This window comes from Belonocnema kinseyi, chromosome 6, assembly GCF_010883055.1.
Source record: "Belonocnema kinseyi isolate 2016_QV_RU_SX_M_011 chromosome 6, B_treatae_v1, whole genome shotgun sequence".
NCBI lineage: Eukaryota > Metazoa > Arthropoda > Insecta > Hymenoptera > Cynipidae > Belonocnema > Belonocnema kinseyi.
Genome location: NC_046662.1, coordinates 91,016,926 through 91,044,241, shown reverse-complemented (window position 1 = coordinate 91,044,241; position 27,316 = coordinate 91,016,926). Strand labels below are relative to the sequence as shown.

The 27,316-nt window shown below is 33.7% G+C and overlaps 1 protein-coding gene across 16 annotated transcripts in view; it reads left to right on the top strand.

The window, feature by feature from the left end:
- Positions 1-27,316, top strand: part of LOC117174134 (neo-calmodulin-like) — a 338,301-nt gene that overhangs the window by 291,745 nt on the left and 19,240 nt on the right. For 15 of the 16 annotated variants that reach the window (XM_033362928.1, XM_033362929.1, XM_033362936.1 and 12 more), the window contains 2 exons: positions 5,693-5,726; positions 25,306-25,407. In XM_033362928.1, the coding sequence (XP_033218819.1) occupies positions 5,693-5,726; positions 25,306-25,407 (136 nt within the window). Of the gene's footprint in view, positions 1-5,306; positions 5,426-5,692; positions 5,727-25,305; positions 25,408-27,316 lie in introns of those variants that run through there. The other variant, XM_033362944.1, reaches the window with a different exon arrangement.

Genomic DNA, 27,316 nt, shown 5'->3' with positions numbered 1-27,316 from the left:
GTCGCCATATTTTTCTGTCCTGATATACTACTCTAGCTTCTTTTATGTCCTTGCATTTTTTCATGCAGGCTCTCGAGTTTCTGTGGCTTTTCATGTCTCTTATAACTAGGGTCTCATTCACACATTCTAACCATTCTTTTCGCGGTCTGCTTCTGGGCACGCTGCCATTCACTTTACCTTGATACACTTGTTTCGTTAGTCGTTCATTTGGCATTCTCTCAACATGCCCGAACCATCTTAACCGATTTCTTTCCCATGTGTCTACTAACGTCTCTTCTCCACCACATTCTTTGAGAATTATTTCGGTACTCACTTTGTCCATCAGAGTTTTCCCGCATATGATGCGCAAGAATCTCATGTCAATTACATTAACTCTACTCTTTTCTTTTTCTTGATAGGTCTATGTCTCGCTACCGTATAGTACAGTCGGTACAAATATAAAGTTATGTATTGCCCTTTTAGCTTTATTTGATATATTTTTACTTCTGATAAGGGGCGTATATCGAACTCCTCCTCTATCTTTCCGTCCATAGTAAATAAGCTACCGAGGTACACGAACTTATCAACTTGTTCAATTTTCTGATCATTTGATACAATATTGCATAGTGTTTTCTCACTCTTTCCTTCAAACACCATATTTTTTGTTTTACTTGCGTTAATTTTGAGGCCCATGCTCTTCATGCTTGCATTCACTTCATTCAACATTCTTTGCAAGTCCTCGATGGACTCTGCCATAACAAGCTAATTATCTGTGAACGCTAAACCACGTACCCTTACTATTTTTAGATGCACACCCTCTTCGTCAAAAAGAACCATTCTTAAACACTTGTCCATACATAATATAAATAACCATGAAGACATAACGCATCATTGTCTACTTCCTTGAAGAATATCGAAACAGTCACTCAAATTCCCATTCACTCTCGTACTCGCTTCGCTAACCGTATATATTGTTTTTATAGCTTGTAGGAGCCATCCATTGACTCCGTACTCTTTCAGGACTTCCCAAAGTTTACTTCTATCTACCTTGTGAAAAGCTTTTACTAGGTCAACAAATTCACAGAAAACTTTTCTTCCTACTCTCAAACTTTTTTCTGTGATTTGCCTTAAGCTAAATATTTGATCCGTACATGACCTTCCTGGCATTAACCCACTTTGGACTTCCAAAATCTTTTCTTCTGTTATTTTCATTACCCTGCAAATAAGTATTTTTGAGTATATTTTTCTAACGGTACTTAATAAGCTAATCCCTCTGTAATTATTGCAGTCGCTTTTATCTCCCTTTCTTTTGTATATTGGTACGATAATCGCTTTTTTCCAATCGTCTGGGACGTCTCCCATCTCAAAATATAAATTTATCAATTCGCACAGTCTATGTGGTATGTACTCGCCACCGTGTTTACGCATTTCAGCGTTAATGCAGCCTACCCCGGCATTCTGACGGTTTTTTAAGTTCTTAATTATATCCCTAACCTCAGTGACACAGACTTTCTCAATTGAGTTGTTTAACGCACCGTGTTCAACACCGCAGTCGTGGTGTCCTATAGCTTCATATCCGAATTGTCCGCTAAAATAGTCTCTGAAAGCCTCTGGTATCCCGTCGATATCATATAGCCTTTCCCCATTACTATTTCTTATGTAGACAAATTCTGTACTTTTATTTCCCTTCATTTTTTTCTAAAGCAGTTTCTTGTTTCCTTCAAAGTCGTTTTGTATTTTTTCTCTTCTTCTGCTATAATTTTATCTTTACTTTCCTTAATTAATCGTTTGAGTATCCTCTTTTTGTGTCTGTAATCATTTATATATCTATTTCCTTTTTCATTGCTAAGACCTGCGATGTTCAAAATTCTCCTGTACACTTCTTTCTTTGCTTTTTGGGCAGCCTGAATTTCATCATTCCACCACGCATCACCAGACATTCTTCCTACAACCGTGGTACCACACACTTCGATCGCACACCTAACAATGATATCCCGGAACATTCTCCATGCGCCCTCTATATCTTTGTTTTTTAATAAGCTACTCCCATGTTACCCTATCTATGCTTTCGATTATCTTATTTTGGAAATCTATTCGCGCATCCGGTTTCTGTGGGTTCTCAATTTTTATTCGCAATTATTTTGTGTCCTTTGTTCACTTTTTTCTGTATCCCCGACCCAACTTAATATCTTTGGAGTTCAGAAGGTAATAATGAATGTTGCATTCAGAACCCCTCATGACCCTTGTATCTTTAACAAAATCTCTTAGTCTTTTATCCGCAACAACAAAGTCAATTATACTGTAGTTATTTCCTTTTGAACAGGTGTACATGTGGATCATTTTATGCCTAAACCAAGTATTTGTAATGAACAGACCCTTTTCTAAGCATAAACCAACTAATTTATTTCCGTTATAGTTTGTTCTAGGATCCCCAAAATTACCTAATACTTTTTCAGTATCCTGATTTTGGATGCCTACTCATCCATTCATATCTCCTAGCAGAATTATTTTTTCACCACGATCGCGAATATTCATTGTGTCGTTTAAAGTGTCCCAGAAGACGTCTTTTCCTTATCTGGGATCACTGTCAACTGGCGCGTAGCATGCTATAATGAATAATCTTCTGATTCCTACTTTAATTCTTGCCCAAAGTATTCAAGGAGATACAAAGTCTGTTAAAGTCTGTTAAAGTTATTTGCAAAGTTTATTTGAAAAAGTATTATGCAATTTAGTTACTTTCGACAGTAAGAAACATCATTTCGTACTATCATGGGTGCTTTTAAAACAAAATACGACATTTTTGGCGAAAAGAAATACTTTCGATATTGTGTGGTAATGTTCATTTCATCAGTTTACGAATATGCCAAATTCATTCTGGGGTGTCGGTAAATGATTTTTGAGGTGCGGAAATCCAAAATCAATGATAAAGTATGTCGTTCACTGGTTTTGAAGGTACAATAAGAATATTTCAAATCTATTAAATCTACTCAAATTTGAGACTAATATTTATTTAATTATATTTCAAAACAATATCACAGCAAAAAATCACCAAAGTTATAACATTTACAACATTAAAAAAAAAACTTAAAATTTTAAGCTGAAAGACGCCCGTTATGAAAAAAAGTGATAAGAACAACAGCATTCATTTTTGAAAGTCCTACAAGATTAATATAACAACTTTTGGAATTTTGTTGAAAAGTCTTAATTTCAAATTAGGACTCCACAAAACAGAATAAAATTTTAAGGAATGCACTTCATCGGCATGCGTGCGACTCGCACGATGTGATGATGGTTTATTCGCACTCGTGCCTGTACCGTGCGTGGCACCGTGCACGCATATTGTTATCTGGGTCACTTAAAATCATGTATATTAACCTGCAATAAATTTCAATCATATGCTCAGTTTCCTGCAATTATCTGCCATCACTTGCAATAACTCTCATATTCAATCGCTTGGAGTTCCACGTGCAAGAATATGAACTAAAGTGCAGTCACATGCAATCACTTGAAATCGCTTGAATTCACTTTAAATCATAAGCATTCACGCTACAATCATTGCAATCATATGAAATTATACAACTATCACTTATCAAAAAATCCAAAATCATTATGTAATCACTCTGCAATCACTCGGATATTAACTTGCAATCAACTGCAATCACACAGAATTATATGCGCAAACGCGTGAGCTGAAGTTCAATCACATGCAATCAATGATGATCGCCTAAAATCACCTGCAATCATTTGGAAATTTTCGTGAAACTATCGAAATCTTATGCAATTGACGTTGACCGAAATCTGAAATTATGTACCTCTTGTATTTCTGCTTTAGAAAATGAACTTGTTGAAAAAATAAATGAAAATTTCATTGACAATTTTTTTGTTTTAGTTCTGACGAGAGAAGTAAGCAAATCGATTTTTTATACCTACAGTACAAACAGGAAACAAATATTTGATATCGGCTTTTTTAACAGATGAATTAGTAGTTCCAAACAATATAATTTTTTACCTATAGTTTATTTTAAAACAGGTGAAAAAGTTAACGAATATATCTCTCACGTTCCTAGATGTTTCATTGAATACCCCATCCGGCGGATTCGATGATCAATCAAGCTGAATAAACGAGAGGACTATCAATTTGCGCTTCTATAGAATATAAATGTATACCTGTAGCAGGATGAATTGGATAATCTTTCAGACAATTTAGTACGTCGAGGTGTTTTCATTCGTGTTTCATTGACCGTATTTGTTCACGGATGGCTGTCTCAATTTTGACAGATCTTTGATTAAAAAAATGCGAACTGTTTACCTTTACTGACACCTTTTCTAGCTCGTTTAGGATTGTTACGGAAAATTTCATAGTACTATCCCTAGAACTATACTTGACTGTTTAGTTTTATGAAAAATTCCGTGGTAATAGTCAGTGCCTGTAAAATAAATGAATATTGGGGAGAAAGTTTAATCCATTTTCTTTTAGGACACAAAGCATTTGTACTTTGATCATTTTGATATTGTTCTTGCTTCTTTGAAGGCTACTCTTAAAATGTGAACATAAGAAATTTTAAGAAGGGACCATTTTTATTTTTTTTTTCATCATTCAATTTTTCGTCCTCTTATGAAAGGAATGTTAAAAAAATGTCTAAAAACATCGTACTCGCAAATTTCAAGATTTTCGTTTAAGATGTATAAATCTACAAGTCGGTGCAGACAATCTTGGTCACCCAGTCATTCAGGGAATGCGCGACCGTGAAATACTCATGTCCCACCATCTGGCTGACCAACATCAACTGTGACTACTGTCTCATACTTTTGATATTTCGACTAAAAATGACAGAGAAATTTTAATCATTAATCACTTGGAAATTTGGCAAAATCATTTAGTGCTTAGACATTTTTTATATTTTTATCGCAAAGGTATTCTTGTGATTCTTAAAATATTGCTATGCTTAAAAACTAAAAAAGTTTAAGTATCTTCTATTATATATTTTGGTGAATTTATTATTTATTTAATGTATTTTTATTCGGTCTTATATATCAGTATTAAGTATATTTTTATCACTTACCAACTGATTTGTAATATTTCTGCATAAGAATTAAAACGGTTGCAAAAATATTGGAAAACTTTATTCTAAAAACATATTTTAATTATCAGGATATTATACGCCTATATGCGTTAGCTCGTGCACATTATTAATAATTCGGGAAGTGACCTCTTCTTAGTAGACACGATTGCGGGCAAATTTTGTGCTTGTGTAGTAGGCAATCGGCCAAAGTTTCCATGTCTACTACCTTTACTCTTTGGATGCCATAGTTGTTTGCTTAGAGTTACTAGTTAGTGTCGCCTTGATTGCCTTGCAAGATGGCAGATCAACGGAAATATAGTCACGAATACCATAAACTTAGAAGACTAACGAACCAAATCGACGGTCAAACCCGAAATTTGTCAGTGAGTTTTGAGTCCCTTTAGAAAATTTAGAAAATAATTGCCAGTTCCATTCATAAGCGATTCACAAAAGCTTAACAAATAACGATCTTATAGATTTTCCAAGTCATGTTTATTGAATTTAAATTATATATTACGTACGAGCTTTGCATACCAGTAATTATTCAACCAAAAGCAAAAGTATAATTGAGTAAAAAATTAAGTTATTGAAAAAGTTATCTCTGTGGTTGCCAACTATATCATTAGTGACAAATGATTTATTTGTTTCAGTCGGAGTACGGTCTCACAGAGGATCAAGTTGCGGGTAAGTTTTTAACTTTATTGATATTTTGGCAAAACCAACAAAAAATGGATATTATTGAAGTTAATACTCATCCTTTTCCAGGCATGAAAAATCAATTTAAAGGCCTATTTATCCATTAAAGTCCGATAAGTTGCAGAGGTCATTTCATAAAGCACAGGAATACGTTTCGAGTTCTTCCTCATAACAATTGCTTACATGTCTGAAATCAAGACATGGTTTTTTTCACCCTTGTAAAATTGTTTTATTATGCTTCATAACTATTGTTTCACTTTATCGTCAATAATTCTTGGTCTAGATATAAATTAAAATCAATATTTTTAAATCACAATTTTTTGTGTGGTTTCTGAAAATCTAGTTATGTGTAAGAGATGAAATGTTTTTTACCCAGAAAATTTAAAATATAATTTAAAATCATCTAAATTGTTACATTTCAAGTTCTATACATTTTCCATTATAAAATTGTCCGTTTCAAACGCCTTAATTTAGCAATTTTTCTATTCAAATTTAACTGTCTCAAGTTTTGGCCTCGAAATTTAAATTTCTAATAATAAACGCATGAAAATTAAAAGTTTAAATTTCTTAAATTTTACAATTGAGAATACATACTCTCTGTTCGATTAGGTCAATGATTGTAAAGTCTTAATATTAAAAAGTATTTTTTTATTTCACCCGCTTTAAAAATGACTGTGTTTAATATAATACATGTTTCATACAATATCAAGATCATGTTTCATGCTCAAAATCAATATTTAAAGTATAAAACAAATCACGTCAAACAAAAAATCCTATTGTAATCTGATTATTGGACGTTAAATGGGATTTTAAATTTGGATTTTGGTGTAATTTAAATTTCTTAAATTTTAATTTAGCTGCCATGATATTTTTTTTAACTCTAAAAATTCCTTGAGTAACACAATAAGCTGAAATCAAAAAAAGGAACGAAAGCGACATGCATGCAAAATTTCAAACTGCTCTTACGAAAAAATATAATAGGAAAATCAAAGTAGAGAGCGTTCATTGATTAGGTGAGAAACAAAATAATAAACATGAGAAAGATGAAAGTATGATCTCAGAAAATATGATAAATCTCATATCATTTTTTGTGAATATAGCAAATTTATTATGTGAAGTCATTACACAGGAAATCCTTCTAGGATAATCACTAATCACAATTTAAATAAATAATAAAAAAATATTGCAGGAATTAATACAAAGAGAAAAAAATTACAAAGGAAAGATTTATTTCAGAGCACTTTTAATCTCATATGCAAAAAAACAAAATTAGAAATTCTGTCCAAATAGACTTCACACCGCAAAAATTGAATGAATTTCCTTGATGCCTTTAAAATAGCGTGAAATTCCATTAAGGTCCCGATACCTCTGGTAATAGTTTTAAATCCATAAAAATCTGTAAAGTCTTCAAAAATTTGTATAAAATCCACAAAATCTTTTAGTCCCTTTGTGTTTCTTTTGAAATCTCTGAAATAATTAAAAATCTGTACAAATAATTCAATATCCCTTACAAATACAATAAATTACATTTATTCTATAAATTTCATTAGAAATCCTCTGAAATCCGTCTGATTTTGTGAAATTGTTCTGAATTCCTTTAACTCTGTGGAAACCTTACAAAATTCTTCCACGTCCCTTGAAAGTGTGAATATCGCTTGAAATTCTTTGGAAATTTTTAAAACCACCCTTAAGGCCGAAAATCACCCTCAAGTTAGAAAATGAAAGTTGGAGAACTCTTGATAGGAATATTTGCACTTGAAGTATTTCAGAAAATCCATAGGAGTCACCTCCAACCAGAGAAGAAACTTCGCATGTATTTAAGGGTTTGTATTTTCATGCGTTTTTTGTGAAATTAACGTGAGAGGCAAGGAGACTCAAAAAGCCACTCCGAAAAAAGGGGTTCGTGAATGTACTGAAACGTCCACGCGGTGGACCCTGGAAACTACGAACATGTAGGCTACATTCAGTCCTACGAAAAAGGAAAATATTAATTTCACTATATATCCATTCAAATGAGGGGTGATGTTACGGCGAAGGGTTGGTATAAGGGATGTTTCTGTCATTTGACGTGAGTGTTCTTGTTTTCACATCTGGATCTCACTTTATAACGAATTTGATGAAAATTGTTTCTTTGGAAGCCTATTTATCTATTTTAAAAAAACTGCATCTAAATTGAGTTCAGGAAGGTGTATATATATTTTCAGGTCCTTATCGTAATCGGTATTTTCAAGAGCTCTCGCAAACCAATTTTCATCGAATTTGGATGAAAATTCAAGTTTACAACTGAATAAGGGGTGCAAACCGCCCCCGGAATCAAACCCTAAGGGCTGAATTTGTTGGCCCCCTTTCTTAAATGGTTCGAATGCTTTAAATCTGGTAAAATTTTTTTTCCCTTGAAATGCTTGGAGTCGATAGCAAATTCTTGAAGTTTCATTTAGTCTCATTTATTCACCAAAATTTTCTTGAAATTCCTTAAACTGGAGCTTAACATTTTCGGAATTCCCACAAAACTCTTTGCAATTTCCTTGACATTCTTTATATCTCTGAAAATTCTTTAGAATGTCTCAAAATAACAAATAAATCATAGGAAAATCATTTTGGACATACAATTCATTTCCTATCATATATTTTCTTAAGGTTGTAAAGATCAAGTTTTGGGTAAACTGTAAATTAAATGAATTTACACAGAAGAAATGAATGCGTTCTACTTCCAAAATAATAAGTAAAAAGGCCTTCATAACATGTCAGGCCAAAAAAGGACGGTATTTATGCCGCAATTTCGGAATGATTAATCAGAATAGGCTTTATTTAATTTGAAACATTTTTGAATATTAAAATAGTTTTAATTATGTAATTTTAAATAAGTTACAGTTTAAATTGTGGCATAGAAGTATATGATTTAATCACATGGAATTAATGACCGAATACATCATTATCAAGTTTCTATGAAATATTATCTTTTCATACATTTTTTCTCAATCCTAATTAGGATTTGAATGTTTGATACGTAATTTTTCAGTTCAACGCTCGAGATTCATAATTAGGTATATTTTCTAGTTTTATTTAACTTCACAATATGCTGCACCTATGAAGATTTGATGAAATTGTTAAAGTTTGAGGCTTCAGTATTTTCCACGAGATTGAATATTTTCCTAGTTAAAACAAAAATTCTAAAGTTAGGAAGCGCAATTTTTCTTTGAGCTTGGCACTCAGCTTCCACCTCTATATATCGAGCATTGGCTCCTTATCTTAAACTTTCCAGGCGTTTTGCAATCGTAAATGACTTAGGGAAATACGGATTTTCATTTATCGTCTCGTTTGTGTAAAGATTTCCAATTCAACAGGGAGTAAAGCATAATTCGCCTTTTTATATTTCATATTGAGATACCATATTGAAACAGTTGTACACACGTGATTAAGCATAAAAGCTCTCTCTTTGTTTGAAATTTTAGAAAATTTTGGAAACCTTAGAACTAAGAAATAAGGTAGAATCTTTAATAGAATATAGAGATAATAACTAAATAATTATAAAAATAAATTCCACAGTGAATAAGAGGAAAATTTGATTTTTTATGCTCAAGGGTGTAGACAAATGTCACATTTATATGCATCATAGAATTGAGAAGAACTCAAATTCTATGACTTAAAATGGAATTAAATTAAATCCGACGGTTTGAACAATCTTTAAACTTACATATAACATTAAGCAAAAGTGGCATAAAATAATGGACAAAAATTGTATTTCTTAAATAAATAAAGCATAAATAAGTCTCAAGACTTTCAAAGCCTTGTCAAAATTTCAGTGTTTAATTTTTTTAATTAAAACTTACTGTTGCACAACATTGAGATTCGCTACTTTGGAGATTTTTTTAATTTCATAGAAGAATATCTTGTTGTGAGAAAAATGAAAAAATCAAGTTAAAGTTGGATAATTGTCTCAAAATTTAAATTTCTTGCATTCGAATTACCTAAGTAGATACAATGTTTAACCAAGCTTAAGTTTATTAGAATATTGTTATTCAGAGTAATTTAATGAAAAACTGATCAACAAATTGTTTAAATCTTCTCTTTTTCTCCCTACCAGTTATTAGTTTTACGAAAATGAACAAACTCTTCAAAGTAACGAATTTTATAGTGCAATTTTTAATACTTGAGAATTCAAAATTAAAAGAAAAAATCAAGTTCTGAAAAAAAATTTTTTAATTAACGTTATGTGGGATATTTCAATTTTGAAAATTAAACACTTCGAGATTAATAACGTTTTGGAAGTGTTTAAAAAGTTGTTGTATTTTAGTTATTTTTATTTCATTTTCGCCTATTATTTCATATAAATGTTACTTTTTCTTATATTATATAAAAATTTAAAGGCCATTTAATAAGTCTGATTTCATTCAATTCTATCTGAAATGGTAGAATTTGAGTATTTATCACTTCTACAATGAAAATAAATGCATATAAATTTAAATATCAAACTACTAAATAAGAAAAAAGTAGTATATTCAATTTTTGTAACAAATAGGTTCCGAAAACATTGAAAATTATTTTAGTTAGGTATCTTACAAATTTTTAATTAGACTGCAAGCGACTTTGGACAAATAAAATCCATTTTTTCTGAAAATGGCAGATCCTGATGCAAAATTATTTAGAATATAAAAGATGCGGCTCATTACAATGAGAATTTATTGTTGATAAGATTTTTAAAAATAATACAAACTCAAGCTGATATGTGAAAAAATTGTTATACTGATGCGTAAATCATTTGTTCCCCTCATGGATAGATCTTTAATGTAAATTTGTATTATTGTTTTGCTCGTAAAAGTACTATTCACGTGAACAAAATTTTCAAAATAGTAATTTCACAGTTTTGTATGAATTGTCGCATAGGAACTTAATTATAATGTTCACAATCTCCTTCGCGTATAACTTTAAATTTATATAGCTTAATATAAAATTATCAACAAAAGTTACTCATTTTAATGAGCCGCGTCTTTTAAATTATGTTTAATTTTGCGTTATGATCTGCTGTTTTTTGCGTACTTCATTTTAACCCAAAAGGCACAACGAAATAATAAATTACTATGTGTGTGTCATTGGCTAGATATCCATAGTACTGTATTTGAATACCGTTTTCCGCAGCAGTTTTTTGTCAAACATGAAATTGTCTACTACACAATTCTCAATTTAAAACTGTACACTTTAGAATCGGAAATGCACAAAGTTTGTCGAGTTGCACGCAGTTTTAGGCCCTGAAAAAATCGTACTTTTTATAAGAATTTCATTTAAGTTTAGTGCTTTAAATTTATTTAATTTTGGACTTTTTCTTTTGACTTACTTTTTTCTGTATTATTAAAATTCATCAAAACCAATTCATAAAACAAGACATATTTGACTCGTAGAGGCAAAATAGGTTAACTTTTAGAAAAAATAATTAAGCAAATGCCATCTCCGCGATGAAAATTCAAAGTCAGTTTATTTGTGGCAGATTTAAAACCACACATCACAGAAAATTACGAGCTTCTCTATTTCTCTTTTTGCTCTATTTTCTCTGTTTTTCTCCCGAGGGAAAATTCACTACCATGCTCTCAAATACGAATGCGTATTTTAACACGTGTGGTACGGTCGCCTTTTTGTACCGAGCGATATAAACTATGATGAAGGATAAAAATGATCGTGAAAAAGCGCAACGACTCCAATGAATAGGCGCACAAAAATCTTTTGGAAGAACTGAAACTTCATCTGAAAGGACTGACCAAAAGTAGTCTGTAGTCTTATTCGTGTATTGGATTCCAATACCCTCCTAGAAACCATTGAATCATTTTCACAGTTTCACTAAATCTGAGACTAGTAAGGCAGTTTAAATGACTTTCGCGGAATATTACTGCATCAATAAGAAAATAAATTCAATGAATTCTGTCCATTGTCCGTATTTATGTTCTATTATTTGAATTTTCAAAGTAATTAATACTTTAATTGGCTGAATTTAAAAATAATCAACTTATCCCAAAATACTTTGGTTACAAGTTTTAAATTTCTTCTGTATGAAAATATATAAATTGTAATTAGATTTTTATTGAATATTGAATAATGGAGTTTTGCACAAATTTATGTGCTTTTCGATACTTTCAACATATATTTCCTTTCTTCTATTCCCGTGTAGAAATTTCCCCGGTTGACCGTAAAACAACAAGGTTTCTGGTCGGATTCCGGCCGGGCTACCCCTGGGTTTCATGGACAGGAACCGGGCGGGAGCCGGTCGGGCTACATTTTTCTCGAATCACGTAGTCCAGGGCCAGCCGGTTACTAGCCGGACCAACCCTGGTTATATCCCATGGTCGGGAACCGGCTGGGCACTGGTCAGGTTAATGTTTTTGTAGAAATTACACGTTTTTTAAGAGCCGTGACATTATCAAAGACGTAATTATGGATGCTACATGAATTATTACTTGAAAATTATAATTTAAAGCTTTATTATATCAGTGAAACAAAAATGATTTTTTTTAAATTAAAAAAAAAAAACATTAAATTTTTTCGAATAATTTAACATTTTAAATTAAACTTATATCGATTCTGCTATGTGCAACAACAGAAATGATACAATTGTTATAAACTTCTCTATATTCAGACAATGTTTAGCCTGTACAATTTCAAATTTACCGCCATATATAACGCCTGTTTGTATGTCATCTGCACGGACACTCAGTAATTTTCAGTTTCGCACCTAGAACGAGGATGCTGTCACGTCGCGTCGGCTCTTCGAAGTTCGCAAATAAAATCGAGACTCATGGTTAAAATCAACCTTATTTCAGTAATTAGTTTGAAACTCCCACTTAGGGCGCGAATAATTATTATTTTAAATCAAAATATAGTCTTGTGTATACAGTTTTTACGTTCTTCCTTCCTAACCTTAAATCACCACGTGGCTTCCAAATTGCTATAAGATTCTATCATCAGGGAATAAAATTCTACTCCAATTTTCTTGCTAGAATTAGTTCACTTGATTTGACTTTCAAAGTTCACCGTAATCTTACGATGAGCCTTAAAAGACAAAACAAATTAACAATTTCTCGCCTGAAGCAACATTTCTTAGCCATTTTTGGGCCGGATTACCCGACCGGATCCCGGCCGGTATTAAAGCCGGTACCCGACCAGTTTACCTTGACGTTTTTAGCCGGATCCCGACCGGATTCCCCGACCAGCGCCGGGCTTAAATCAGGGCTATCCAGCTGGGACCCGGCCGGATCCCTGATTGGATTCCTACACGGGTTTATATGCCTTTTTTTCATTAAAAAAAATAAAAATAAAGAAACCTAATTTAATTGTTATTTTATAGACAAACTTTTAATCGAAATTCTTTTGAGACTTGTACATTTGCCTTTCTAGAAGAAAAATATCAATTTTTACTGTCAAATTCTTGGACCCGCGATTATATAATCTTTATCTATGAAATTCTCTCGTTGACATTAAACTTGTATTGGAACATATCTCAAATGCAAGTAGCGAATCGAAAATTTATAAGAGCGCATTTCTGAAAGTACACTATAACATGCATTTGGCGCCTCGCCCAAATCTCATACTGGTTTTGCCCATTCGTGCATATACAGAGTGTCTGTGCATAATCGGTAAAAAGTGATTTAAATCAAAAATTCAAAGCACACGCCTTCAAATTTTATTGATAATCTATATTTTACTGAATTTACAGAGAAAATTAGGTTAAAAAAGTATAAGAAAAATCTATTTGAGTCGATAGTTCGAACTTACTATAGGGTGCGGTTTAAAAGTCGACATTATTTATTTTTTGAAACTCTACATCTCAATTTTAATTTATTATTATTTTCGTTGTGGTAAAAAACATAATTTCCTATTTTTAACTTTATTCATTACAAATTATTTAAGTTTCTCCTTAAATTATTTTTTGTTGAACAATTTTTTTAATTTTTTTTCTTGAAAGTTTTTCATACTCAGCGTATTTTTTACCATATGTTTTAAGATAGCGTAGTGTAAACAATGCCTACTTACAATAATTAGAGAAAAGAAATTCATATATTTAATAAAAGTAAAAAATTGAAAATTATTTTACTTTTAAGATAATTATAGGGGAGAAGTGTCGGTTGTGGGCACCTATTTCATTTTTACTCATAACTTTTGACCAAGAGCATGTTATACGGATGTATAGGTATTTATAGAAAGCTAGAGACCTTCGCTAACTACTCATAAAGAAACGTTACCGATTTTGTCAAATAGAACATTTTTTTTATAATTTTGTAAAGTGGTCATTTTTGACCAACGTATTTTTTTGGTTCGATTGTGGGCACCCTAAGTAAATCTGCAGCAAATGAAAAAATATAAAGAAAAACTACCACAAATATTGAAAGAATGAATGTTTATTAAGTTAGCAAGACTTTAGCATAATTCATCTTCTGAAGCACAATTTTTACATGTGAAATAGCCAGCACGCATGTTAGCACACTCTAAATGGAAGGGCCGATCACATTCGTGCAATTGCTGAAGTTCAATGCGGTCAATTTTTGCAAAACATACTATACATACTATTGTAACGGAATTTCTTTGTAAACACATGAAAAAATGTGTCAATGCTATTTTTTAAGAAGTTTCTAAAAAAATGGGTGCCTACAACCGAACCAATTTTGGTGCCCACAATCGAATTTTGCAGCCATCTTGAGAAGTAGCGAATAAAAATTTTGATGGCAAAATATTGATTAATGTCAATTTCGAATCACAAAGTGTAATGTATTTCCTTAATAAATATGTATTGGACTTACCTTTTGGATCGATTTTATGCTGTTTAGAGTACTTTTAAAAATGCTTGAAGTTAATCTCGTGGTGTTTTGCTTGCACAGAAAAAAAAATTGGTTCACTAAACAAAGCAGACGCGTGTGTTCACTTCGTTTTTCGGTACAAAAGTTCTTACACGTATTCCAAATAAATTGTAGACGTAAATTATTTTGAATTTCTGTAGTTACCTTTAAATTACTATAATTTTGAACTTTTTTAATTTAAAAAATTTTCTTATCCTTGCGCGTAAAATTCTACCTTGATTTCCATGAAAAAGTATATTTATCGTGGATCTACAAAAGTTATTGTTTTATATGTTAAATTCATGCAGCAAAATTATTCTTTTTCCTTTGCATCACAGAAAAAACTAAGAATAAAATTTGTTGTAGGAAATTTTTTAAAGCGATAAAGTTTTGTTTAGCCAACTTCGCGTCTTTCAAAAAACATGTGTTTGTTATGAGAAAACAAAAGAAAGTTTAACCGATCTTTGTGTAAAGTTTATCCTGTAAGGTTAATTTTTGTTGCAGAGAATTTTTCGTCTGAAATCGATGTGAAGTTTATCTACTGTTTTTTCTGTGATAATTTCAGGAACTTCAAGAAATGAAAGAATATTTATCTTCAAATGTGTATATTATTAAAATGAAAAAAATAAAGAAACATTGAAGGGATAACGTTTGAAAAATTAAACAAATTTGCAAATTAATAATAATAACTATAACAAAAGCATTTCTTAAATCGCCCTTTGGAGTAGTTTTTTTCACATGGACACCTTTTATGTTTTGAGCGTGGAAGGAACATTTTCACGTGATTAATAGGCATCTCTTTCCCACAAATTTCCGAGAACCTCTTGAGAGGCAAAACCGGGTGGTACTCAGTACCATGCCAAGTCGTCGCTACCAGGGACTTTTTTCCTTCTTCGTTATTTTCTGTCCGACTTTTAGAATCTTATCGAATTGGCAGCGACCGCAAATCCAATGCCCTGCAAGACTCGCGTCCAGTTGGATTTTACTCTGCATCCTATCAGCCAACTAAGTACTCTACAAGTGGTACTCGTGCAGGGTGCACTTGATCGATTTTGTTGAGAAATTAATGACTTTAGGAAACTAATGAATCATAAAGCAGAGAGCTTAATGCGAAACATTAGAAGAAGGAAGGGAACGAAGACTTCAGTTTCTACTCGAATGCAATATCAATATTCTACTTATTTGTTTTCTTTGTCGAATCATAGAGCTTATTGGTAGCTACGATAGAGCCTGCAGTTCGGAAGAAAGTTGAATTTTAATTAAATATGAACAAGAAATCGTATAGCAAATAATTAATTTCAAACCGTAGTATAACATTTCGGATTAAAATTAACACATATTCGCTGCCATTTTTCATCGCCTGTCATATGCCGCTGTTGTCAGTGTCAAAGACAAGTACATTTTATCGCAGAAAATAATCCGATCCGATCAGTCCCATCGGCTTCAGTAGGCATCGGAGACCCACTGCTGATCGAGGCAATCTCGCCATCGTGTTTTTTGGAATGTCATGCTGCAGTTAAAAATGTAGGCTATTAAGACAAGCGGATTACAGCAATGCTCCTGTTTTTCACGCATGAGTGAGAAACACAACCCCCCGCAGCTCCTTTCACCCATCCACACACCGCGGCATCAATTCTCGGAAACATTAGATGGAGGGTAACTAAATCAATGATTGACTGTAAATGTATTGAGAGTTTCGGGATTTGAAAAATTACTTTTGCTTATTTATTATATTTTAATGTATTACTTTCCAACTTTGTTAAATTCTCTTAAATTTATCACAGAGCTCAATTAATGCCAGTTGATCAATTTAATCCCGAAATTGTATCAAAATTATATACAACGGTTTTATACAGATTTCGAACTTTTTATTTCATTAGCAAATTGCGCATCAAAATCATCCCATTTTCTAGATCAAATGCCAGCCATGCATTTTCATGATTAACAAATATTGAATATCACTTTTTATATGGCACATTGAAGTCACGACCGTCTACAATGAACAGTGAAAGTTCAAAACTAAACTTTCGAAGAAATTTTTTGCAATTTTTTCTCCAAAAATGATTGAGTTTTAATGATTCATAAAACTACGTAAATCTAAAGCAGTACTTTGTAACAGTAAAAAAAACATTTTCAGAGTCATAGAGATTTATAACCTACATGGTAATTTTGGAATTTTTTACCCAACCTGTAATTAAAACTTTTCTTAAAAAATACCTGTTGGTCCTAAGAAAACATAAATCTTTCAGAAGTGAGAGTCAGCACTAGGTAAATCTATAGAAATACTCTTAGAAAGATAGAAAGATAACGTGCATCCTAAATTACGACCCAAGACAGATTTATGTGTAAACATCTTCGGTAAACATTGATAACTTTCTTTTTTTCATACTCATATCAATATGTAGAAGAATACTTTACGAAATTTAGTCTGTCAGAACCTTGTATCTTCCAACGTTTCAGAGTGAAGGAACTTTGCATTACATTTACGAGTGGTTTCACTCGACTCAGGCGCGACTCCCCATATTCAGGTCTAAGATGTTTACACATCAAAAAGTAATTTTCAGGGTGTAATATTTGTTTTTATTTTTTGTTTAAAAACTAATTTGTTAACCGAAAATTCAACTATTCCAATTACATATTTATCATTTTAGTTAAAAAAATAAAACTTAGTATTTAATTTATTTAATTTAGTCCATAAATAAAGAAATTAAAAATTCAATTGTAGAAGCGGTTGCGGGCGACATTATACTTCCCTTTGGGCCTTTTCATAATATACGTAACGCCTTTAGGAGTGGGGGGGGGGGGTAGGGTTCACCTCGAGTGTTACGCCAGTGTTAAACTTACACACGCTTACTATAAAAAAAAGCGTTACATGGGAGGAGGAGCCGAAAATGCCAAGAAGAAGCGTTACGCATTTTTGGAACGGCCTCTTTTCTTCCACCTGTCTTTCCAACCCCCTTCTAAGCACTTCCAAGTAAATTTGATATCCCTCAGGCACCTTGTTGTAAATCCTCCACATCTCTTCTTTGAACCTTAATCATCCGTAACTTGGTACTTCGTTTTTCAAGCCTGATTTTGTTTTCAGCCTTGCAATCGCCTGATTCACCAGCGTGTCTATTCTTTCCATTTCCATACTCCCATATCTCCTCGTCTTCTATTTTGTCTCTACCCTCTCTTAATTTTAACTCTTCCCACCTGCCCATTTTCAATTTCTTTTCTTTCTTTCCTTTCTTCTTCCCGATACCGCACTTTAGACCTGCAAGTTTCAATGTCGGGATCACCGGAAAGTGCTTTGAGCTTTTCTCATTGCCCACTTCCATTCAAACCATCAGCTACATTATTCTTTCTTCTATTAAATTTAGTGTTTTACAGTGTCCTTTATATTCATTTAGGTAAATTCTCATTCTTCTACTGCCTGGTATTACAGTTACAAATAAACCATTCCATAGCTCACCCAACAAGTTCAGGTGCCTCCTACTAGCCCGATCCGTTTCCTGATATTTTTGTAACCCACTCGACTGAAGAATCTTTCATGGTTAGAAATTCAACCCTTTGTTAAAAATTCTCCTTGCTGGTATAAAAGTTCATAAAACTTAGTAGAAGTTTGATCTTTTTTGGTTCAAAATGCAATCACTTGGTTGAAAATTGGAATTTTTTGGTGAAAAATTAATTTTCTTGGTTGAAAATTAATCCCTATGGTCGAAATTTAACCTTTATGCCTTAAAATACAACTACACGGAGAGACAAACTGTGCAGCTAGGATTAATAAAACTCCCAGCGATTGGCGATGGCGTTACCAGCGTGCGCGGATGTTCCGGCTCCCGCTCGACTTAAGCCTCAGAAGCTCAAGTTGCTGTGGTATTATGACCTCAATAATCTCAGTTTCAAGCATCGACTCAACCGCGAACTCATCGTTATGCATAAGTTATTAATCAATATGCTAACTATTTTTATTTTATTTTTTGTTGAAAAGTCTACTCTTTTATGTTTTATTAAGAATACATATTTTCAAGGTAGTGACTAAACCTACGACATTTTTCGTAAAATTAGCCAGCGACTTAGTTGGGGCTAAAGTTACGGAATTTTCCGTAAAAGATTTAGAGATCAAAGAGATTAATTTACACCATAATCAAAAGTGATCGAAGGTATATTTGTTTTTTTTTTCAAGTTTCCATTTGGAAATAAAGTTCCGAGAAGAGAGTAGCTTCGATAAATTTAAAAGTCACTATAATAATCTATTTTGAGACTGTGATCATGAAACAATAGTGAAGATACCAGCAAATTTAAATTTCAAGGCTAAAATCACAAAGGTGTTTCAGGGGTGCCTCCACCCCACAAGAGGTTGGAAAGGGTTAGGGGTTTGAAAACATTATTTCTGCGACCAATCACAGCCCTACTGCAAGTTCCTATACAGGTTCCTCTATAAGTTTCTGTGTAGGGACCTACATACGATCCGATATGAGATCCTACATATGAACCTAATGTTTCACCTATAGGCGCCACCTATAGAAAATGACATAGGATCCTATTAAGGATCCTATATAGGTGCCTTCTTAGGGAGTGTCATACACAGGCACCTATATAGGATCCTATGTCATTTCCTATAGGTGGCACATATAGTTTAAACATATAGGATCCTATGTAGGATCCTATATAGGAACCAGTATAGGAATTTTCGGTAGGGAGGGGTGCCATTCTGCCCCCCACAAAACGTTGAAGAGGGGAAGGGTATTGGAAACATTATTTCTGTGGCTGGTCATAAAGGCGCCTTAACCCCCGCCCCCCTCACGAGATGTCAAAGAAGGGTGTGGATTTAACCAACATTATTATTAGTCCCACGAGACCTTGGAAAAGAGTTGGGGTTTGACCAAAATTCCTTCAGTGACCAGTCACATGGTTGACATTCAGTGATCAACCACAGAGGTGCCATTCAGCCCTGTACGAAACATTGGAAAGAGGTAGGGGTTTGACCAACAATATTTCTGTGACCAGTCACAGTGTATTTTTTTACCGATACCGAAGTGTTACAAATTTACTCAATTTGACACAATGTTACACTTCATATTAATATCACATTTTTTCCGTAATATTAACTTCTTAAACGACTGGAACTAGTATTACGGAAAATTCCGTAACAATATCCGTCACCCTCCGAGAGGGCTAATCGTACCGAAAATTCCGTGACATTTGCCCCATCTAAATCGCTGGCTAATTTTTCATTTGGGTCTAAAAATTCAGCAATTTGGTTGAATTTTATTTTCTTTTTTAACTGAAGAATCCCTTTTGGATGTAAATTCATTTCGATTTGATGGGGATTCGTCATTTTGGTGCCGGAAATTCAAATATTGGTTGAACGTTTTATCATTTGTTGAAGATTCTTTCCTCTTTTGTTAAAAATGAGTTTCTAACTGAAAATTCAACTATGCCATTCTTTGTTGAAAATTCGTTTTTATGAAAATAAATTTTTCATCTGAAAATTTACTTATTCTAGTTAAAGATTCATCGTTTTAGTTTAATTAAAATTTATTTGTTAGGCTGGAAATTTAACTATGTTGTTGAAAATTCGTATTTTTTACTTGAAAATTAACTTGTTAAATGAAAATTTAACAAGTCCATTTTTAATTGAAAATGTATCTGCTTATCTCGAAAATTCAACTACTTGGTTAAAAATTGATTTTTTTTTCGTAGCATATTCAACTATCTGTTAAAAATTATAACAACTGCCAGTCGACAGATATTAAATAATTGGTGTAAATATTAATTGTCGATCCGCAAAAGTGGATCAGCTCGATTTAAAGTTGACAATCAGAATGATATGCAACCGTTTGATATTCCGGGGTTTAATGTGAAGCTAATGGATTTATTAAATAATTTTCGAACCTTGAATTATTATTTCATCATTGTTGAGTTTTTATTTATTTATTTAACAACAGCATATTATACATGACATGGTTCCAAAGTCAATACAGCTGCGATATTTGCTTAGGTCCGTGGCCTGTGCAAAGAGGTTGAAATTAAAATAAACTAACTAACTTAAATGACTAACCTGAACCTACGGAGACATGATAAGGGCTCTGACTTTCAATACGCCAGACAGGTATCTAGCAACAAGGCACAACTCCGCGTTGTTCGACGCATTTAGCAAAGCGATCCAGAACGCAACAGAGGCTGTAAGGTCTACCGATGATGCAAAGCAATCCGATCTTAGGTCTCTATACATCGGGCATTCCGCTAAAAGGTGAAGTAAGTTCTCTTTCACGCCCTTGTTGCAGATTAAACAAAGCTGATCTGCCACAAATATAAAACTAAGATCTCCTATGGAAAATCTACCCCGAACTGAGCCTATGAGATGAGTCTGAGCGAGAAGTCTTAAAAATTTAAAGGGAATCCTAGCGCCAAAGTACTGTTGCCGAATTCGATCTATCCAGAGATAAGATAGCACTTGAAGCGAAGTCTGCGCAAACCTGTTCAGATCAAAGTCTCGAAGATACGCCTCAAATTTAGTTAAAATGATCTCATCATTGGATTGAGAACTTACCACGTCTAAATCAGGCCATAAACTTTTCGCCCCACACAACGAGAGCATGTGTTTAACCTGCAGCACCCAATTGAACTTGTGGGTTGCCGCACCAGAATCTGCCATAGTCTGAAGGCGTTTCAAACCTATTCTGGGAAGCCTTTCTTCGTCTATACCCAGCATCTTTTCCAACCAGTTGAGGGCAAACTTTAAGATCTTATGTGCTGTTGAGACTCGACCGAGCTCCAGTCTAAATTCAAACCCAGGAGTATGTATAGGGAGTCCCAAAACTCTTTTGAAAAAGGCAGTGGGAATGATCTTCACCTCTTTACAATATCTTTACCCCCAAATTCCTATGGCATAAAAGAAAACATTAGAGAAAAGCCTCTAGTACAAGATATGTTTGGTGCGCCAACAATCCGACCTGGACGCTCGGAGGACCTGCAACGTCGAACCTATCGCAATCTTTGCAGCAGCCACCCTTTTGATACGGGCCAGAGCGAAGGTGCCTAAGCTCGCGAATACTTTGCTTAGGTAAGTGTATTTCCTAACCATCTCCAGCTCATTTCTATCCAACGTGAAATTCGGAATCGAAGGCTTCCTACCCTTATGGAAGACCATGGTCTTCGTCTTAGATGTATTGACTTCCATATGGTTTATTTTACAGTATTCAGTAAGGGTATTTATTTTCCTATAAAGATCAATAGGAGAGTCAGCAAGCAACATGATGTCATAAGCATAGGCCAGAAGAAAAACCTCAATCAGATGATCAATTGAGATTGCCCTCAGGCCTCCATTCAGAAAGAAGTCTTCCAGAATTCCGCCAGAACCCCGTCCTAGCAGTGGGCTTTCCCCGGTTTACATTTATTGATAGCCACTTCGATTTTACGTGTAATAATCGGAAAATCTAACAGAAGGTGTGTATTCACCGTCCAGAGGAGGTATAGAGTAATTTTATGGGGATACAAACCATTCGCAAGTTCCTGTCATGATTGCAACTTAATGTTATTGCCAACCGCCGACCTAGGCTTAAAGAGATTAACTACCATTAAGAAATCCGCCGATCCTCTGGCGGCTTCAAGAGAGTTTTTGAAAGCCTTCTCGCAGGCCACCTTCTTTGAATTTAAAAGAGCAATATAGGCCGTTTTGTGTACCATCCCTGCGTATAAGGGCGACAAAAACCAACCTATCAAGGAAGAGCCCCTTCCTCGACTCCCTACAAATCATTTTCCCACCAACAACCACACCCGTACCCCTTGACTTTGTAACCCTCTCGCCATTCCATCATGCAAAGGTATCAGTTCTACGCAGAGTGAGAGGTGATCCGAACGCGTAGCAATGGGAATAATATTGAAATCTTCAACTACTCCTATTGACGGGAGAATGCAAGCCGCGAGATCGACGGTACTCCCACTCCCGGAGAAAAGGCGAGTGAGGCTAGCCGGGCAATCATCACGGAATCTGCCATTAAGGAAAACAACACCATGTGCTTCTAAGCATTCGACTAAAGCATATTCCCATTTACAAACCACACCGTCTAACACAGACCTCGTCGCGCTTGCACCTACCTCCAGTGGAACGGCCTCTTCAGACACCTAATTTAAAGCCCCAATTCGTGCGTTAAAGTCCCCATTCAAAATTACAGGTACAGAGGGACATACCTCCTCCAACTGCGCGAGAACAGAGTCCAAATTTTGGCAGATTACATCTTTATCCAAACCAGGCTTAACATAAATCAGGCCCACTGCAAATTGTAAGGCGGAAGTCGTCCGAATTACAAACATCACTAAACCACCGCTACCTCTGCCAAATTTACTCACTCGTGTTGCGCTGGCTGTGAAAAATTCATGGCTTGGAATCCAGGAAAGGGGGACCACAGGAAGCTCTGATAGCCACGTCTCGCTTACACACAGGATATCCGAGTCCAACTGAAACATCGAAATGTCACTTAGATTTAAAAAACCGTGCGCATTCCAAAATACGATCCGAGGCCTCACCTCTCCCACTTCTAGTAAAGGATTGTTTACTCTCCTCACGAGAGTTTCTTCCACCTCTTCGGAGGGTTGATTTTTCGGTAGTTACTTTACTATGTTTCTCGGGCTGAAAGTCTGTAATTGACCCATCTCTAGAACGATTAGATCCCTCAGATGAGGGTGCCGAAGGTGATTCAAACTCGGACCTCTTTATCCTACCTCTTTCCTTCTTGGTGGTACTCTTCACCTCAAAAAATGTATCCGCCGAATTTATGGGAGTTTTCGACATCATGGATCGGATATCCTCCTTAGATAGAGTTGCTCCGTCAGATACTAAGTCTCTACCCCTAATTGAGACCTCAAAGCCACGGTCCTATAGACTCTTCCTCGTCTTCATGAGCACCCTTCTTTCCATCCTCTCCAGTTTCGATCTGTCACTAATTATCGAAAGACCCATTGTAGAGAAAACCTTCCATTTATCAAATATAATTAATCTCTGAGATGACGACCCCAACCTGACCAAAAACGGCCTGGAACCTCGGTTTTTTCCTAAGCGGGTGTCTGATTTTACCACCACCGAATCCACTTTATCTTTGGAGGACACTTCCCGAACCGACGCAGCAGGATCCCTGTTTAGGAGATCCGAGTCCTTCACGTTATGAACGATTACGTTCTTAGCACAGGCATCCCTCCTTAGCTGGAACATATCCTCCTTAAAGAGTATAACATCCCCTTCTAGCAAAGCATTTCTCTTTTCGAGTTCCTCGTTTCGAATCTTCAGGGCCTCTGCCTCACCTCTCAGAAGCTCGAGATTGTTCTGAATCCGGACCACTGAACCCTTCAGTGCAGCCATATCAGCTTTTATTAAAGATGTGTCTTCTTTATTAGAAGACAAAAGAGCTTTAAAACGACCCATGTCAACAGGCGGTATACAATGATTTCACTTTACTGGACACGGCCCTGCGGGAACCAGCTGATCACACGCTAGCGAGTCAGTGTTTGTTGGTAAGACAGTACAAGGAAACACTCTCCACTTTTAAACCACAAAAGCACAAAGAAATACCCCCAGCCACAAACTCCAAACAGGTATCCACGGAGTCAATGCCTTCGCTATTCGTGTGAGAAAGAATCTTAATTTATAACGGCCTACGTAACGATAATTGTATAAAAAGTGTGTGAAGAAATAAATTTAAAAACACGTGCGCCTTGAATAAAAAAATAAATTTCCCCCTAAATTCTCTCCTAACCGAATAAAAATATCTAGCCATAATTTGCATGATTTATCACGAAGCTTCCTTTGAATTTTTCTTTTCATTAACAACTCGATTTTTTGAAAATTTTTAAAAAATTGAATACTATGCATGTTTTGTAAAAAAAATTTCATTCAGAAACATATTCTTTTCATTTATTGTTATTTTAAATTTTTTCAATTATTCTGTACATTTTTAAATATTGAATCTAAAGAACAAAGAGTTCACCATATCATCTTCGCTTTATCGAAGTCGAATTATATTGAGCTTACTGCCAACTTCATTTTTCACTCACAGCTGTATTATCCGTGTTACCTGTCGAGGGATTTACAAAGTCCCCCGAGAAAATAATTAATTGATAGAAATCGTTTTTAAACCATATCTTCATAAATAAAGTCTTTATATAGTTTAAAGTTCCCAAAAAGTAAGTATATACATCATTTAAGTCAAGTAGCACACGCGAATAACCTGTCCAGGGCCAGCAGAGGTAAAGCCTAGATTTTTCTAGATAGAAAATCTGGCTGCGGCCTCGCAAGAGCCAATATTTAGTTTAGGAATAAAGGGGCAATAATTTCTACCCGGGAGGGATTGATTTATAAACTAAAATACTGAATCATGCGAAGCTACACAAAAGCGAGTGGGAGTATTTTATTTTTCTCATACGCCTCTCATATAAGAAGAGTTATTTCCATGTCAAATCAGAATGCTACAATGTGATTTTTTTAATTGGAAACAAATTTTTATTTGTATTTCCCTAAAATTATGACTCATTTTTAAAATTTCTATTCACGGCATCCTTTAGTTTTTAAATTTTGGATTTTAATCCAAAATTAAAAAAGGCGTGATGTTTAAACACGTCCCACATACATTTGTTCTTTAAAAAAAGTAATGGTGTCTGGTCTTTCATCAGTGAAAGCTAATTTATATATTTTTTACTATCACGAAATATATGAAAATGCTTCTAATTAACTCATCACAAACTTTAAAAAATTGAAATTCATCTTTTTCCAGAATTCAAAGAGGCATTTATGCTCTTCGATAAGGATGAAGATGGCACAATCACGATGGCAGAGTTGGGTGTTGTCATGCGATCCCTAGGACAAAGACCATCGGGTATGTCTGAAAGCAAGGAATCTACAAATAAACGTTAAGCTTTTTTTTAGGCTTTTTTCAATACTTAGATGCGATTCTGTTTTATGTCATCATAAATTTAGTAGAAGTTTTTTTTTGTATAAACATCTCACAATTTGAAATAATTTATCTTTCGAAGAAAATGGTCTTAAAAGAAATTTCTAGAAATACTCTGAAAATATCGGAGGCACTGAGTAGATCATTCAGAATTTCTTCCAGGATATTACTTTCACTAATTTACATTCGATGCATGTTTAATGCATTTTATGAGGGAGGATTATTAACTGGTTGCTGCTTGTAATTAAACTAAAATTTGTAATCACAATTTTTCTCAAAAATCAAAAGTAGTTTCTGCAAGAAAATAATAAATCTCTGAGCGTATTTAAATCCAATAATTTAAATGAAATTAATTATAACTGTCATTAAAATTTCATTCCTGCACCTCTAAAACTACCGACATCTTAACCCTTTTCCTTACTTTAACCATCCCATAAAATTAAAAATAATGTTTTATCGGATATAATTAAGAGGTCTCCTATACGCCTGTAGGGTATTTCTTTTAACTTGATAGCAGCACCATCTGAAACGTGAATTATTTGGTATCTCAAAGTTATTTGAGCAATGTTAATAAAAATGAGCAGTAAATATCAATTCATTTTAATTCAAAATATTATACTGAGGTCTAAAATTAGTTTTTTATTATCAGATTTCTGTTATAATTGAATTCCAATTCAAATTTCTTCCCAAAAGTTCCAAATTTGTAGCGCTGCTATAGCTACCCAACAGGCGTGTTGGCGTTTTGTCTTTTTAATTGATTTTTTTGTTTGTTTTTATTTTCTCTTTTTATTAAAAATACATGTATTACATTCTTATGCATGTGGGATTATCTCTATTCACATTACCATAATTTTACGTTCTTTTATCGAAATTTTCATTAATGTTTTCATTTGTTTTAATTTTAAAAGAAAATAATAATTTTATTTTCATTGTTTCACAATTTTCTAAACAAGTAAATTTTTATACTCACTAACGATATTTTGTTATTGGTATAACGTTTGCCAAATTGTTATAGAAAAATTTGAAACAATTAAAAAATATTTTATTCTTAAAAAAATAAGTTAAAATATTTCCACTAAATGATGTACAATGATGGTAATGTTAAAGAAGATAATGCTACATACATAAAAATTTAATTCAAGCATTTTCGAAACATTGAGAAAATAATAACCACAAAAAATCAATAAAAAAGACAAAACCCAAATTGTCTGTTCCTCGGTTTGCTAAGATCTCCGAAGTCTCTACAATTATAAAGAATTTGATGTAATAGGTGTTGTCATAATTGATTATACTTATAAAAATAAGTAGTTTCTATAACAACAAAATTTCAAAAGACTGGTATAATCATTGTATATACAATGTGTAATTTTTATACCGTGCAAAATGCTACGGCGGTTTAAATAAATATATAATCGCTTAATGCAATAAACAGAAAATCTGGAATAAAACACAAATTAGTTAATAACTTTTTTTATTCAAACGTCATGATTATGTCTCTTATTATTCTTAAGAAAATGGTTGCTGCCATCAGTTATTGTTTTAATCAATTATTTTCAAAAAAGCTGAATAATTTTAGACTCAAATTCGCAACTGTGTCAACTGATCTTTTGATTTGCATTTTTCCTATTCACGAAGCACCTTTTGGTGAACAGAGTATAAATCAGACTAAGGGGTAAGTGTGATATCTATGTTTTGTTTCTCTTTTTCATTGCAAAATACGAAAATCTGTCTACAATTCGAAGATAAAAAATTTTTTTTTGATATGTTTTTTTCTCATTAAAATAAGGGGACTAAGGCAACCTGACCATTACTAGGACAGTTAGGAAAAGATAAA